At 35.6% G+C, this 18,465-nt stretch overlaps 1 protein-coding gene across 4 annotated transcripts in view; it reads left to right on the top strand.

Annotated features, from left to right (window-relative positions):
* The first annotated feature begins 1,879 nt into the window (after positions 1 to 1,879).
* Positions 1,880 to 18,465, top strand: part of LOC106067624 (protein dispatched homolog 3-like) — a 38,072-nt gene continuing 21,486 nt past the window's right edge. For 2 of the 4 annotated variants that reach the window (XM_056007576.1, XM_056007574.1), the window contains exons 1-4: positions 1,880 to 2,019; positions 15,993 to 17,116; positions 17,505 to 17,601; positions 17,908 to 18,176. In XM_056007576.1, the coding sequence (XP_055863551.1) occupies positions 16,000 to 17,116; positions 17,505 to 17,601; positions 17,908 to 18,176 (1,483 nt within the window). In that variant the 5' untranslated portion in view covers positions 1,880 to 2,019; positions 15,993 to 15,999. Of the gene's footprint in view, positions 2,020 to 6,154; positions 6,303 to 15,067; positions 15,215 to 15,992; positions 17,117 to 17,504; positions 17,602 to 17,907; positions 18,177 to 18,465 lie in introns of those variants that run through there. The other 2 variants (XM_056007575.1, XM_056007573.1) reach the window with 2 other exon arrangements.

The raw sequence follows: 18,465 nt of genomic DNA, 5'->3' as shown, positions 1-18,465 counted from the left end.
TTAACAGCATTTATGTATTTAGGTCGTCCCTACATCTAATTCCGTCTCCTGTTTATTTATGAGACAACTATTTACAACACCTGTGCCAGAGTATAAACAGTGCATAAAGATTACAAATAATTTATAACGGGTGAACCACAAAACTATTAAAAATCTCCTTGCGGACCGCATGAAAATGTGTTTTCGGATGTTCCTTCAGAGTTGAAAATAATTTACTTCCTATTCCAAACAACCCGCAGAACGACGGCGTATGGAAGCTGGCAGGGTTTGAACCCGGAGCCTGGGACCATCGATAAGTCCAAATGACAGTCCAGCGCGCAAACCGCACGACCAGGCACCATGTTACAATATTTGAAACAATAAAATACTTATTCTCTATAGTCATTCTAAAGTGATCTCACTCAGTATGTAAGTAGATAAGTACAGCCTATATTTACCGCTGCACTGAAAACAAACCTGATGTAGGCTTAAGGAATAAAGGTAACATAACGGAGATAGACACGACAGTTATATTGAAAAACTAAGATAAAAAAGCTTTGAATTGATAGGTCTTAATTTCTTCTTGAATGTTTGTTCGCCTGAGCTCGATGGAGAGCGAGTTCCAAACGTTTCGTTCATAGACTGAAAAACCCCGCAATTTGACGGAACCGTAACTTTTGGGGAGAAACGCGGCACCACTAGAACTTTTTTGTCCATGGAGCGCATGGCTCTGAGAATACTGAAAGAATAGAGTTGATTTCAACAGCGCAGCTACCAGAACAGCATTCACACTCAGGTATATTTAAATATTTCAACTGACCCGAGGAGGGGAACAAAACAGTACCGCACCAAAAGGCTCAGAAAGCTCTAAAACACAGCTTTTTTCTTCCAATTCTTTAAATGTACGTTTTTTTTTTGTGTGTGCATCTAATCTAAGGTATTAACAATGCCAGTAGTTTACCATAAGTCAATCAATAGTTTAACATAAGTCGATCAACAGTTTAACATAAGTCGATCAACAGTTTAATAAGTGAATCAATAGTTTAACATAAGTTGATCAACAGTTTAATAAGTCAATCAACAGTTTAACATAAGTTGATCAACAGTTTAATAAGTGAATCAACAGTTTAACATAAGTTGATCAACAGTTTAATAAGTGAATCAACAGTTTAACATAAGTTGATCAACAGTTTAATAAGTGAATCAACAGTTTAACATAAGTCGATCAACAGTTTAATAAGTGAATCAACAGTTTAACATAAGTTGATCAACAGTTTAATAAGTGAATCAACAGTTTAACATCAGTCGATCAACAGTTTAATAGGTGAATCAACAGTTTAATAAGTGAATCGTTATTTCAATGAAAGAAGTTTCAACACCAAGCAATAGTTTCGTTTAAACTGAGACAATAGTTCGAAGCTCTACCACACGACCAGGCAGCCTCAATGCACTTTGTTTTCTAATGCACTACAAAAAAAATGTTTATTGATAATAATATGTAAATTAGGCACTTAAAGCGTCTCGATGTGCCTGGCGGCAACAACAACAAGCTCAGTTACGGGACTTGACAAGCGCCATCGTGTGTACTTTCTGTCATTGTGTTGACTGTTGACGACTGAAATAACAGTTTACATTCACAACAGGGGAACACTTTCAGAAAACTGCAAGGAATTAGTATAATAGACTAATAGGCAATAGTTTCCATTACTGTAAAGTAAGCATTCCCTTACTTGGACTATGAGGATGACCATTACTGTAAAGTTTTATGTTCAAAAGCCTTCTGTGAATTAAATACAAACAATGTGTTATTAACATACATTCAAGATTTACTTATGTGGTAAATATTTACTCCGTCTGTTCTCATCTGCAGAAATGTAATTGAATAGTGTCTACCTGGTCGTGTGATATGCACTTTGGACTATCGATGGTCCCTGGTTTGAACCTTGCCCGCCGCCATTCCTCGCAGCCCTGTGGGAGATTTGGGCTAGGATATAATACGTCTCAATTCTGAAGGAACGAGTAAAACGAAACAAATAAAAGGTATATGCTTTATATTGTAACCATGACTGTAACTTGTTTTTAAGGATAGCACTTACCTATATAAAAATCTTTAGCAAAAATATCTTCAAATACGGCATTAAAAAAACAACAACTTAATTTTCATTTTAAACGGAAAAATATTACAAATCTTTTTGATAAACATAAAAAAGGGTTGTTATTACCTTTGGTTTGTTACATTGGCGTCAGACTGGGTGACACCAATCGGGGGTGACACTAAAGTGACTAATGCTATTCTTTAAAGCAGTGTTGTTATCCTTCAGGGGAAGTTTTGGAAAGAAGAAGATCGCTCCCTTAGTATGCCTAAGTCCCAGAAATAGTGTAGTTATTTTTTTCTCGTCCCCTAAACTACTACGTGTCATAACCGTAATGGTGGTCAGGGTCGCTGGGACTTATCCTCTCTACGTCCCTGCTTTAGGATACCATGCAAGGCGTGTTTCCTGATAAAAAAAAAACTCGTCTACAGATACGCTCTCTTGCAAGAAAGATCGGGACATAGATCGTTATAGTAACTCCAGGATCTAGTTCACAGTAAATCAATCACAACTGACGTATTAGGTAGATATAGGCTAGTGCTGCACACGTGTAACCAATTCAATAGGAGACCAAAGCATACACAGTAAACATAATAGGGAAAAAAAGTTTGTGTTTGAAACGTCCCACACTATGACAAAGATCCGTGATAGGTCTTCAACGTCATCCATATATAGGCCAGTTCGTTAGTTGCATTTCTTTTAGATTGACTTTGTTCAGTCTTCGCATTTTTTATGTGTGCTGTTTACAATCATAACAAGCAAAATATAAAAAAAAAATCCTTTAAAAAAAACAACAAGAGATCTTATCTAAAGGGAAGAACTCCGCACTTAAAACTAGATCTATCAATAATATACAAGTTATTTCCCTTATTCGATGTCAAACTAAACAATTTAATTACCAATAATTAATTGAAAAATTCATTCGTTTTTCTATTGATTCATGCTTTTTAAGGAACAATAAATAATTGTTTAACACTTTAAAGCATCAACTTGATCCGAGAATGCGTGAGGGAGAAATAACGTTAAACCCAACAAATTTAGCCATATATGTGAATACTGAAGGATTAGTTTCTCTTGTTGATATCTAACAAAATAATTAATTACCAGTAATTTTGTTTTATTGTCTTATCTATGTCAATAAATAATTGTACGAAGTTTCAACTTCATTCGAGAATGGGTGCGGGAGAAATAACGTGTCCTACACACTTTTGACCAGACAGGCAGAGGGAGTTGATGTAAGCTTTGTAAAAATCGGTTGTGTTTAATCCTGGATACACTATTTATACATGCTAACTATCGAATAAGCTAAGAAAAAATAAGTAAACTGTATAACATTTCCATAAGAGACTGGTAGATCTTAAAAGAATGAAGGCTCCTAAAGGCAAATAAAAACAGGGTTTACCAACTTCTAATCTTTACCAACTTAGAGACACCTCTTCACCTTTTCTGCCGTGACAAGTTGGCAGTTCATTGACTGTTCTTTGATATAAAGTGTTTTACAACTTTAATTAACTGCCTTTGAGTCTTACTAGCTAGAAAAGGTGTCCGGCGTTGATTCCTAAGCAAAGAATTCTCCACTGTTGCTTGATTCACTAGAAAAACAATTTTCAAGACAGTGGCGTAGCTGTATTTTAATTATTAGTGGGCAGGATCGCTACATTTTTTTTTGTTAGATAATGTGTGGTCTGATTTGGAGCCTGTTTGTTTCGTATCCTTTCCTCTAGAAAGACACCGGAAGTAGAATATTTCAAAATAGGCTCATCTGCGATCTACGTCATCAATATTGCAGTTTGCACTAGCAAACCCAAAGAATATGCAAATCTATATATATAATTCTCTTCTTCCCTCAACAGTTTAAACGAGAAGTAAAGGAAAGATCACTCTCTTATTTCTGCGGATGGTCCACGAGAAAACAAGAGTAGTATTCACACTACGGATGACTGGCTGCGCGTTTGACTGTCGTTTAAATTTATCAAACCCTGCCGCTCCCATCCCCTCTGTCCTGCGGAAGGTTTGGACTAGGAATTAATCTAAATATATATATATATATATATATATATATATATATATATATATATATATATATATATATATATATATATATATATATATATATATATATATATATATATATATATATATATGTTAATAGCAGGGCCGGATTTAACCATTGTGTGGCCCTATGCAAAACGGATTTCGCGGGGCCAAGTTTGGGTAGGGAAGCGGATAATAAGTGAAATATTTAAGAGTTTGTATTAGAAAATATATTCGTCTATCCATTTTATTCATTGTTTACTACGTACCTACAGAATTACATTACGAGCCTTGCGTGTAGCAAAGTCATACAGTATATCATAATAATTATGTTTCCTACATAGATCACGCTCAATAGCAAGAATTACCAAAAGTTTAAATCTATCTTTGAGAATTGTTGACCTCAAGTAATTCTTCATTAGTTTGAGGCGCGAGAAGCTTCTTTCACCAGATTATACAATAACAGCTGATGCCTAATGCCGCGCGTAAGATTGGCGTTTTCCATATTGAATGACACCCCAAAATGACAATTTTTGTTTATATATTTCCGTATATTTTAAGGGCTGTTTTGTATATTTTGCGATTTCGGGAGATTTCCAGGAGCTCCTGGTAAATCGACAGGAGGGCGAGGGAAATCTGTTTTAAGTTATAAAATGGTTTAATTTAATAATTTATACACCTTGAATTAGATCGGGTCCTATTAAAGTGCGGGTCCTATGAAAGTGCGGGGCCCACTGCGGTCGCATACGTTGCAGTGGCCTAAGGCCGGCCCTGCAGTATAGCGGCGTATGCTACGCCGCCGGTCGACTAGTAATGAAATAAAACCCGTACATAGTCTAGTTTGAAAAACAAAACAAAACTAATAGGGTAAAAAAAAAAACACACCTCCGTTTCCTCTCTAAAAGCGAAATCGATTTGAAATAATAACCCAGCAGTTGACTCAGTCGCTCAGTGTCACGTGTTGGCTAGTGTAGACCGGGAGAGCTGAGGAGTTGGCAGGCAGCCCCGGTGTTATGGAGTGTGTGTTGTTATAGTGACGGTTGGAAGGGCTTAACGATTGGTTAGGAATGATGTAACATTGGTGGCATTGTCGTCATTTGGTCTAAGGACAGACGACTCCAGAACGTGAGACTGAAAAGTTGTGTTAGATTTTGTTAATAAAAGGCTATTACTTTTTTTAAATTTTATATCAACCGGATTTTTGTCTTAATTATAAATAAATTTCTATTTAGTTTTGTTCACAAAAAAGAAGTTATTTAAGTTATTTGATGTTTTATTAATTAAGATATACAAAAAAAGTTTAGTTGTCTATGTCTGTGTGGTGCTACAAGTCAACGACCGGTAACAACACCCAGGATCTGAAACGCAAGATCCACCCTCGCCTCTTAATATAACTGAAACTTAACAAAATCAGGAAAAGCCTTGGGCATAGGTAAACTAGGTAGCCGCCTAGGGCTTCCGATTTGTTGGTGGTCTTGAACAGGAATTATTTTTTGAGAGAAAAAAATGTGAAACATGGACGAAATCTTTGTATGCCTCTATGTTTACTAGCATAGCTCTCGAACATAGCAGAACTTTATGACTCTCTGTCTTCTAGCCTAGTTCTAAAGTCTCTACGATGGACTCATAGTTTATTCACACATTTTTTACATCTACTTGTTAGGCTACATATGATAGAAAGCCATTGTTTCTTTCTTTTCGTGAAATGTCGAAACATTATTTCTAGTCTTGTGACCATGAATCGTCTATGAACCACATTCGTGCAATCGGCGCTTTATGAATATAACTTATTTGTTGATTTAAATATAGAATAGATTCTGGAAAGTTGTTAATTCATTGCGTATTTTTTCGGTCTCATTTTCTGTTTTTTCTATTTCATTTGGGGTCGCCCTATTCATTTCACTTAAGTCCTCTAGTTACCTAAGCCCGGCCCTGACACAATGATGATGTGTGTGTGTTTTGAATGTGCTTGACCTTGTTTCAAACACATGCACATTAGACGGATCGTGATCTAGCTATGGGTTAGGGTTAAAATCTTTTTTACTTCCTTAAATCATCTGCTGTCGTTAGATTTATCCCGGACATGGCCAGATTTATTGCCCTGTATGCAATAGGCCTACTTATCTTTGTGTGCTAATTCTTTGGCCGAAAACGATTTTCTTTAAAAGACAAGGGTTTAAATTTTCTGTCTATAAAGTAAGTGAATAGACGATCTAGCCAATTTGGATATCAATGATTATTCTGGATATAAGGCTTAGTTATTATATGATATTAATATACTCATTTTGGTAGATCATTTTCGTATTTTCATAAGCCAAAATCTTTTGCCCTTTGGTTCTCAAGAATTTGGAGCCTGGGTGTTGTAGACCTACATCTGTTGAATATATCTTCTTCTTATCTTATATAATACAGACGTTACTTCAAAAAAGAAGATGATTACGTCCTACGCGTCATGCATTTAGTCATGCATATTAACCAATGACATGGTGTTCTTACAAAGCTTATATCAACTCACCCTGTCTGGTAAAAAGCTGGCAGCCTACACTCTACTAGTCCCTCACCGAAAGTTGAAACTTTGCTCAAATATTCACTGGCATAGACAAGACATGGATCAATTAAAAAAACAACAACAATATGTCAATTAAATACTGGTAAATTCTTTGATATCGAATAAGGGAAATAACTTATACATTATTGAGATATATAGTTGTAAGTGCGGAGTTCTTCTCCTAATAAGCTTTTTTTTAAAGATCCCCCAACACACACCTTTTATCTTTTTCGTCATTTTGATCTCATCATCCATATCAGTATTGAAGGGCTTAGATAACCATGGTCCTATGTCTGAGATTAACTACACAGTTGTTTCCTAGCTCAAGCATCTTTACATACTATTTATCTTTTAAAAGAACATACTTTTGTTTTCATTTGATTTAACTTGTAAGTCAAGAAATTAAGAAAAGCTGTTCAAATGAAATGCAATATGTTACATTGTATGCCAGACCTGAGCCAAAGCACGAAGTAAACACTTGAAGAAGTTGGTTTGCAGTTGGTGTGTGTGTTTGTGTGGGGGGGGGGGGTTCATGGGATAGCTCGTGTCTTGAAAGAGCTAGATTCACTAAAGTCCTTGCATCGGGCCTACACCGTTGAGTCAAGGCATGTTTAAAAGCTGAGCTAAGACATTGGGTGTCTAAGTGTGCCATATACGCTCCTCAATGGTTTATATTTACAATCGAAATTGTGAGTTTCAAAAAGTTCTAATTTCACTTACGTTGATTAGTCAAAAATCTTGATTATTTTCTTCAGGAGGGACTAGAAACTATTTTGTAAGAAACGCTTAGGTAACAGCCATATGTTTAAACAACCTTTTATTACGCTCTCCCAATTTTGTTGTTACTTTCTCTCTCACTCTGTCTCTCTCTCTCGTGTATTGTCCCTTGTGAATGGTGCGTACTGCAGGGCATGGAATTTTTTCTCCCCCCCCGGCCAAATATATATATATAGGCCCTACCGCCCTATACATATATGTGTGTGTGTGTGTTTGTGTACATAATTACTCTTAATTACATTCTGACCCTTCATTTCTTCGCCAAGCACTATTTCCGGTATCTACAGTGCATTATCCTGCTATTAAAAAGTTTTATTTCAAAAACCTAATCTACTACTCTTTCTTACTTAGATCCTCCCTCGCCGTTGGGCGGCAAGCTGCTTCCACAAAAATCTGTCACTGGAAAGCATCTTCCCACCTGCTCTGAGGACCTTCATGAAAGTGTGGCGCCAAGTTGTACTAGGATGTCCCTGTTTGCGCTCTCCTCGTAATGGCCTTCATGTCATCGCAACTTTTATTATGCGTAATTCATTTTGTCGGAGAACATGTCCCGCAAACCTCACGCGACGCTCTGTCACAACCTTACTAAGGGGCAGACTTCCAGTTCGCCATAAAATACCCTTGATTAAGACTCGATCTCTTCAACTGACTCCTAAAATCCGTCTTAGCCATCTTTGTTGAGCCACATTTAGTCTTTTTCAATTTCGGCAGATGACTATTCACTGAACATTATTAATGGAGCCCAGCCACTGGTAGAAATGTGTAACATCTCTTGGCTACGCTCTTGGAATTAGGTGACTGTAGTTTGCTTTAGATTTTATATCGTCAAAATCATCTGTTGTGGGGGGGGGGGGTGTTTAATCTAAAAAATCTCTGGAGTTTTTTGTTTTTTTTGACAAATTCAAAACCCCCTTAGCTACGCTCATAGAATTTGGTGACTATAGTTTGCTTTAGAATAATATTGAGAGAGGTTTCAACCTCAAAACTCTGTTTAGGGGGATTTAAAACTTTAAACCATTTGGAGGGGTTTTAAACTTTAAAAATAAGCCTTTTGGAGGAGAGGAATTTAACCTCAACCCCCCCCTTTGGAATGGTAACGCTCATAGAATTTTGAGTGTAATTTACTTTTTTTTTTATATTGAAGAGGTATTTTTTAGCATTGAACCCCGCTGAAGGGAGGTTTAAACTCAAAAACCCCTTTGGCTACGCTCTTAGCATTGTAATGTGCTGTTTTATACTGAAAAGGTATTTTTTAAAACTTCAAACCCCGCTGAATAGGGGTTTACACTCAAAACCCCTTTAATACGCTCATAGAATTTTGAGTGTGTAATTAGCATTTTTTATATTGAAGGTTTTTAGCTACAAAACCCCTCTTGGATAAGTTCATAGAATCTGGTGACTGATGTATGGATTTATACTGAAGAGGGGCTTTATCGTAAATTTCGGAGGGGATTTTTAATTCAAAATCTTCCATAGCTATGCTCTTAGAATTTGGGGATTGTCGCTTGCATTATTTTTTGTTTTGTTTAGTTTTATACAAGAGAGGGATTTAACTGCAAACCGCCTGGTAGGGGGTTTTAAATTCAAAACCCCCTTGGCTGCGATGGGGCAAGTGATGATTTAGTAAATTTCCCCTTAAATAAATAAAATCAAAGCAAAGAATCAGTCACTAAATTCCACCACCCCTGCGGCGCGGATTTCAATGCTTGGGGTTGGGGGGGGGGTTGAACCCCAATTCTAGCAGAATATGAAATGGATTGAGCTGATCAGAGCCACTAAATCGATGTAAAGACTTGACCTTTGGTTTCATAAGAGACAAACATATACTTGCTTTATACCTTTTTTTTTTTTGTCAATGTATACACTTAGATTCTCAACATACCTTACAATAAATAATAATAATAAAATACTAGCCTTAGACACTTGGTTTGATATTACCTAATGTTAATTTTCTGATTTTGTTCAAGTTATTATTTTTTTTTGTTAAAAAAGAGACATTTATGATATCATCGATTGCCTGCATCATAAAAAAGTCAAACTGACATGGTGTCCGGTGATTGTGTTAATACTGATATGGTTACTATGGTGATGGTTGGCAATAAGGTGAAGATGAAGATCGATAGCAGGTTCAATTAGGTCTATCTCTCTATCTCTCTATCTATCTATCTATCTATCTATCTATCTATCTATCTATCTATCTATCTGTCTGTCTGTCTGTCTGTCTATCTATCTATCTATCTATCTATTTATCTATCTATCTATCTATCTATCTATCTATCTATCTATCTATCTATCTATCTATCTATCTATCTATCTATCTATCTCTCTGGTTATAAGGTAAAGATGACGATCGATAGCAGGTTCAATTAGGTCGGTCTATCTATCTATCTATCTATCTATCTATCTATTTATCTATCTATCTATCTATCTATCTATCTATCTATCTATCTATCTATCTATCTATCTATCTGTCTGTCTGTCTGTCTGTCTGTCTGTCTATCTGGTTATAAGGTGAAGATGAAGATCGATAGCAGGTTTAATTAGGTCTATCTATCTATCTATCTATCTATCTATCTATCTATCTATCAATCTATCTATCTATCTATCTATCTATCTATCTATCTATCTATCTATCTATCTGTCTGTCTATCTGGTTATAAGGTAAAGATGAAGATTGATAGCAGGTTTAATTAGGTCTATCTATCTATCTATCTATCTATCTATCTATCTATCTATCTATCTATCTATCTATCTATCTGTCTGTCTGTCTATCTATCTGGTTATAAGGGGACGATGAAGATCGATAGTAGGTTTAATTAGATCTATCTATCTATCTATCTATCTATCTATCTATCTATCTATCTATCTATCTATCTATCTATCTATCTATCTATCTATCTATCTATATGTCCGTCTGTCCGTCTGTCTGTCTGTCTATCTATTCGTCTATGTAACTTCTCGTATCTCTGTATATTCATCTATATTTTCTCTATATTTTTCTTTAACATCACAATAGAGTATCACAAAACAGTTTATAGACCTTGTTTTTTTTGAGACTATCAAAAACAAGGAGACAAAAATATTGTTTAAATAGTACAAAATATTTGAAATAATTTAACAGTACTGCATATTGTGCTGATGACGTCATAAACATTTTTGTTCCATCACAACCTCAATAGCAAAGTCATATAACATTATTTATATTGTATAGGTCCCTATCTGCCAAACTGGCATCATCCCGATGTTTGCGAAGTTATAAGATCTGGATCTGCCGCGTTTTGTGCTTTGCCATTTTTGATCAGAGTTTGCATTCTTCAATCGGTCTTTCTTTTCACATTACTCTGTCACATGTTTCGAGTATTTTTTTTAGTGTTTAACCTTATGAATTTTTTGTATTGTCTTTTATTTTGTTTTGGTTGTGTCTGTTCCTCTACGTGTTACAAATTTGGTTGGTAAAAAGACTTGCATGATTTTGGAGAAAATTTTTTTTTGTTAGAGAAACTAAAAGACTGGTATTTATTACAAATCTTACATCAGGATGGCTGCCTGATTGTTTGCGCCTGAACTGTCGTTTGGTCGTCTTGACAGTCCCGGGTTCATGCTTTCCTGCCATTCCTCCCCGTCGTCCTACGGGAGGTTTGGAATAGGAAGTAGAGTATTTTCAACTCTGGAAAACATCTGAGACATTTTACATTTTACAAACTCACTCTGTCTGTCTGGCACACATTTTGTACACGTTATTTCTCCCACTTCTCATTCTCGGATGATGTATCATTATTTTTGTCGCTAACGAAACAAGAATCAATAAAAAAAAAGTAACCAATTATTTATATAATTAATGGTAATTAGTAAATTAAGTTTGGTACTGATTAAGGGAAATAACTCTTACAGTATTGATAGCTATGGCTATAAATGTACAGTTCTTTCCATTATATATATATATATATATATATATATATATATATATATATATATATATATATATATATATATACACTTAAAAAAAAACTTTTTAAAATATATTAAACTTGTTGTTGTCTTCATTTGACACATGACCCCCCCGCCCCTTTTCTCCACCTAGTCTACTACTTGGTCTTTTTTTGGTTGACTGATTCTCTGCCTCCTTCTTTGTAGTTCATGTACTTCTTCTTGAGCTGTTCTATTCTTAGTACAGCTTTAGCCTTCGCTTGTAAGCCATGGCATAGTGTGGGAAATGAATTGTTTGTATTTCAAGCCTCTGTGATTTAAGAACCGTTGAGACTTTTTTTTTCTGAAAATAAATACAAATGACCCAATGTAACATTAGACGAAAAAAAAAGTGTCCTCTTTCCATGGGTGTAGACAGAATTTTTTTGAAGAGGTGTCAGTTTTTTCCCGTTTTGTCTTTGTGCACACACACACACCACACCACACACACACATAACACACACCACACTACACATACCACACACACACACTACACACATCACACCACACATTGAAGAATTTGGTTTAAACCCGACCCACCCACCCCCATTCAATGGCCACGCCCATGCTTCTTTATGCCACTAGTATATATTAAAAACAGCTCTACTCGCCTCTATTCGACTAAAGTTTATAATGAAATTGAAGTTTCTATAAATTATACATGCATGGCTGGATGGTATAAACTTTTTGGCTACCTTACAATTGGACTCTAGTTCGAATCTCGATGTAGACAGGAATTTTAAAAAAATGAGATTCGACTAGAGCTGACCTCCCCTCCCCCCCCCCTCCAGTTGTCCACACAAACTATTAGACCATAGCTCACTGAACAAGATGGTGCATGAAAGATGCGCTGTACAACATCGATTTAAAAAAAAAAAAACAGTGAGCTTTGGTATCCGTGAGTGTGTGTGTGTGCCTGTGTCTGTGCGTGTATGAATCCTAATTAGCTTATGCTTACGTCTATGGACATAAACACAGTCTTGTCAACAAAATCTGCTTTAGGCCATAATGTCAATCTACACAAGCACATTAAATCCTACGAATCATGAACACGGCTGCGTGACTATAAGGAGGTTATAATGTGTCTCTTGCTGCTAAATAATTCTATCCTGGTAGTAAAATGTACAGGCCCTGGATGTAGATTTTCGCTTAAGGTTCGGATCAACCTTCTTAGATTATAGCCTACTAAAGACAATGCATATAGACAAAGTGGTCCAGATGAGCCGGAGGAAGGGTTCGAGAAGGGAGATAAGCCCAACGATAAGTCCACACATCTGAATACGATACGATATTGGAGATTTGAATGATTCATTTTAACTCGATAATCCCCTCTTTGTTTACATCGTTAGTTGTATCACAGTTCCTCTCGTCATGTGTAGATGGAGGGAAAACATTTTTGAATTTCGAAAACGGCTCTAACTAATTTCTGTATAGAAATTTGACAGTATAACTATAAAATTGTTAGCTAATTCGCCACACCATCAAAACACTGGTTAGGCCATTGTAATTGTTCAGAATTATTTCATTACCTTGCAATTAAATTTTGGCTTACATCTTTTTATTTAATCAATGTAATTATTTCGAAAGACGTCAAAGAAAAAAATATTATGTTGGAGACATTGCATCACAAGGCTTCAACGGGACTTACCGCACTCGACTCATGAATAGGAAGTTGAAAAAAGGCAAGATGTATTTCAGAACTTTTTCCAGTTAAAACCGGATACACATGTGTACACTTCCCAAAAGTCCGTTAGGGAACGGATGGCTTGCAATGTGCTCCATTATTCATTTGACACTTAGAAAGAATGTATTCTAAGGCCATGCATAGATCGAGATCTCTTCAAGTCCTGTCTGAAGATTCCACAATGGCGAGACTATTATTAAAATTGGGTCGTGCTCGTGCGACATACATAGCGCGCAGACTCCGGTCCTGTGGTTCCACTTGTCACAAGCGGCTAAAGGCCGCGCTAACCACTGCTAATTTCTTCATATTCCTATTCTGTAACCACCACAAAACCGCTTAAGGACCGCCACTCCAGCCATTGGTCTCTAAATACGGCGCCCTTATGGAACGGCGTGGCGGATTTGCTGGATTATGTTTTCAGTTCTATCTTTCAGCCTCACACCGGATGAGTTTTAAAAAACAAAGCGAAAAGCTTATCCAAGGTAACCCGCCTACAAAGGCCATATTCGCTACCCGTTGTTTGTCTATCCATATTTGTAACCAAACTGATGTTATAGTACACTCCTTATGTCTTATGTTTTTTTATGCGTTCGTCTGAAGCGCAGCGACAAAACTTCTGGTATGGATATTTTAATAATGTTAAACCTTCTTTTTCTTCTTCGTTCTCATTCATAGATGAGGTAGTCAGGTAGTGTGTCAATCTGTTATGCGCCAGGAGACCCATCGTCTCCGGCTTCAGCCTGCTTTTCTTTCTGGGTATGCTCCCATAGCCTTTGATCAGCCTAGATCATCTAAGAGGCAGCAATTGTTTTATTTCGGAGTTGTCTCTCCTAGATGAATTACTATCCCTACAAGTTTCATCTACCCGGTTTTATAGTTTAAGCGCTCTATACTCGCTTTTCGCAATCATTTCCTTAGATTTTTAAAAGATGTTTTAAGTAGATATCCTCATCACTGGAATACCCCCTTCATCCTCCATGACTGCAAACTAGTTGGTTCATGGCTGTTTATTTACACCTAACCCTTTTATTTAAGTTTTTTTCCCTATCCGCCACCTAGCTGGGGACGCCCTTGGTAGAAGATGGAAGCCCCCGTCCCCCACCCCAAGAATGTTAAACCGAAATCTTATCTATTCAATATTTTTGTAAAAATCATGGAAATAGTTTTTGAAGTCTATTCGCAAATTCTCCAAATGTTGTGTTATGCATTTCAGGGTAGGCCAATCAGCATAATATTAGTCACCGAAATGGTTACCAACTCACGAAGAGAAGGAAACGAGTCTATCAACTCTCTTTTGCCATTAAAGTTTTACGATGGAAGCGTTTACTATTTTTTTTTGAAAATGAAACAATTAAATAATATTTCTTTGTCTTGTAACGATAAGTTGAGGTAATTTGAAACAGAGAATATATCACCTAAGTAGGCCTATGCTAGTTTGCAAAACCTTTTTCAACCATGCAAACAATTTCTTAACTCATATTTAGGCTATCATTCATTAGCCTACAGCTGAATGAATAAAAGTTCAAATGATCGATTTAGAATTTTCCCTCTAGATAGTCAAGGAACATCGGTATGGAAAAGAAGCTAGGTACAACTACTTCCCATTTGTCACATATTTGCGAAAAAAAAAATCAGCATAGTAAATCAACGAGTACCCCCTTCAAACTCTTCCCGTACCTCTGGAGGTACGCATACCTCACTGCCCTATATAATCCAATATTGAAATGGATACACCTTTTTTCCATAAAACTAGCTAAAGTATTATCGCTTATTTATTAGACTCAACTACCGGCATTCTAGATCTAGATTTTATTTATAGATACACATCTAGATCAGGATAACTTGTTTTAATAGATAATTTAAAGGTACAATTCATTGACATAAAGCTTGACTTAGCAATATAAATAAATGAGTGACGTCATCATATATTGTGCACAGGACCAACAAAAATAGAATAATAGAGACCTAAAAGTAAACATCTTTCCTCTCTAGTCTAGACTCTAGTCAGTCTAGTAGATCATGTCCCACACAAACACAGACAGATTGTTGGAGATATTACTTCAAAAATAATTGATAGATCTACAGTTTCCGTTAGGATACGAGTCTAGATTATCATTATCATTTGTCGTAAAAGTAAGTAGATCTAATAATAAAAGATTGAAATAGATCATCTACTATGATCTACTAACTTAACTAACTAGAATAGATTGTCTAGGACTAGAAATAATATATCTAGTCTACTAGAGTTAGAGTACTGGAGTGTCTAGAGTTAGAGAGTGTTAGAGACTAGAGTCTAGTTACACACAGTAAGTGACAGTACTACTTACTTAGTTACTATCATAACTATGACTATAGTCAGATAGTATAGACTATCGCATACTATTAGTCACTGTCTATAGTATAGACAGTAACTGAGAGTCTGAGTAAGCACTAGATCTAGTCACAGTAGTACTATAATACTACTAGACTCAAGATTCTAGATTGAGATGATAAATTATAATAGATTCTAGACAATGAAGACAATCTAGATTCTAGATAGATTTACTTTTAGACTTTAGATTTTAGAATGTAGTGAGATTTAGATCTGTAACTAGTCTTGAATATATAAAAATAATCAAGACTATAGATAGTTAACTATAATATAATAATAAATATATTATAGTTAATATAGTAATATAGTTAAAATAGAATCTCTACTAGAGTCCAAATCTATAATAGAGTATATTTATTTTATATAAAATTAGATCTCTATAAATGTAATGATCTGACTAGTATTACAAATACCAATCTAGATCTAGACTCTATTGAACTCTATTCACTATTATATATATGTTCTAACTTAATGTCTTTTAATTTAATGTTTTAAATTTATGACTTTTGGTCCCAATAATTGCCAATATATGTTTTTCAGACCGACTATGGTGTGGGCAGCCCTTTTCAGGTCAAACAATAGTAGATGGGAGCCAGTCTCAAACACAGATGACCATGATGAAACTGGAATGGATGATCTTATGAGGATGGCCAGTGGCCAGTATCAGGAGAATGAAAGCACAGAACAAAGACTTTTAAACGACAGTTGCAGTCAGAACCTTGATGAAGCTGTCTTTCAACAAGCACAAACCTCAGTGTCTTCTCAACAATCACGATCATCATCATCACCATCAATGCTAAAATTTCCACAGTGCAGATGGTACTTCATCCTGTTATCCATCTTTACACCATTGGCCTTCATCGGCCTGAATGTTGGGCTTGGCTATTATGGCATCTTTGTCTATAAGCCTGAACTTCTTGTGATAGACAAGTCTGTCAAATCATTCAGCATTCCCAACCATGAAGCCTACATTCACTATGAGTCTTTCATGTTAGCCAAGAAAAATGTGACAGTAAGGTTTCGCAGGAGTGTAGACGTTTCCTTACCTATAAATACATTTTGGAGTAATTTTTCAAAGAGGATAGAATCAGATAATAGGCTCTTACCATCAGTGTTTTCTAAAAAGCTTGATGATTCTGAATTTCCAAATTTTTTCTCTTTACCAGAGGCTTCAGCTTTTTCATTGAATAATTTATACAAACGTCTAAAAAGGTCATACAGTGAAATTCGATGTCAATATCAAAGTAAAACCAGATGGAAAATGCATGTAATATATTTAGCGCATGGTGATAATGATACAAACATGTTTACCAAAGAGCGACTTCAGACTGCTCACCAGATTGAAAAGAGGATAATGGAGCATCCAGAGTTTACAAATTATTGTTTACGAGATCCTTACTTGGCCCAGTTTATCCCAGCCATGCAGAACATGCAAGGCTGTGTGCCTCCAAACTCACTGCTGACTTATTTCTTCCCATCAATGGATGACCAAGGAAGGATATATTATGACGAGATGGGGGCAACTATTGGGGATATTGACAGTGCTCTTAAGCTGGCTATGAACCATGAATCATTTTACTATTTTGTAGATGACAAAATCAATAAAACATACCCCAAAAGCCAGATGCTGCGGACAGAGATTTTGTTTGGAGCACCATTACATGGTAAGTCAATTAAAATATATATGATACAACAAATTTATATTGATTGCGTACTCTATGAGACTGCAATTGAATTGACAGATGGAAGCATGAACATTAGCTTTAAATGTGGTTTTATTGAAGGATTAACTAACTTATTATCAAATGTCTTTGACTAAAATCCTTCTAGCCGCACACACAATTTAAAATTGCTGGATTTTCTCTAAAATTGTAGCATTGGTGGATGGTCATTGTGATGTACATAATGTCATGCAGTTCACTAGCACTGGTGGACTCTTCTGTTCTTCCAATATAGAGCTAATGGTGAACTATTTTTGTAAATGGGTTAGGCTTTTAATAGATATTATAAATTGTTATGATAATTAACTTTTATTGTTGTTGATATCCTCAGGGTTTTGTTCAGCAGATAAGACTAAAAAAGAGGAAGATGACAAATTTAGAAACTTTGTTGTGACCTATATAAACAATTTATCCCATGCCTCCACAGAGTAAGTCAACTGGAGTTGCATTCCATTTCTTTATTTTTTACTAGCTTGTTTTTTGTATATATATATCAAATCCTTTATGCTTATTGCATGTGCTTTGGTCAAATCTCTTTTGTGGAGCAGCAGTTAAAGTCAGAAAATTAGTATCCATACAAAGTTTTATTTAAGAAGCAAAATAGAAAAATATTCTTGTGCTCTCTTGTCTCATAAAAAGGCAGAAAAAAATATTTTGCTTTTTAATTGCAGTAAACTTGTTAGTCATGAAATAAATTATTTGTGTGAGCTTTAGTTTCTATTTTATCTTTGCAGCAAAGTTCATGTGCTGTATGGTGGCAATGAAATTTTTGATTACGAGGTCACTACTACCTTTTGGAATGACGTTCGCTTGGCAGTCTTCTCACTGGTGGCCATATTTGTCCTGATGCTGGTGCTTTCTTTGTCACCATTTCTGACAGTTGTAGGGATGATCATCATAGGATTGAGCTTCCCCATCTCCTTGTTTTTTTATAGAGTTGTGTTTGGCATTAATGCCCTTGGGATCCTGAATGGAGCAGCTGCTTTTGTAATTATTGGTATAGGTAAGTGCTTCTGATATTTTTACATAAAATATTAACTAATTCAAATCTAAAAAAAAAACTGATTAAATGCCTAAACTGAATCATACATTTGTTCAATTTTTTTTTAATGATTATCAAAATAATGAAATTATATTTCTATGGTGCATATCTTCATGCAATAATTGTACCTCTTAGCATGATTAAAGTGTTCTTGTCCAGGTTGCAATTATAAAAGCTTTTAAAGAAGTTTATCAATGAGAGATTTTACTTGTGCCTGCTAGGTGTTTAGAAAACAATTGGGCTTGAATTA

This window comes from Biomphalaria glabrata, chromosome 13, assembly GCF_947242115.1.
Source record: "Biomphalaria glabrata chromosome 13, xgBioGlab47.1, whole genome shotgun sequence".
NCBI lineage: Eukaryota > Metazoa > Mollusca > Gastropoda > Planorbidae > Biomphalaria > Biomphalaria glabrata.
Note: the sequence above shows the minus strand (reverse complement) of the source record. Positions and strands in the feature narration are given on the sequence as shown.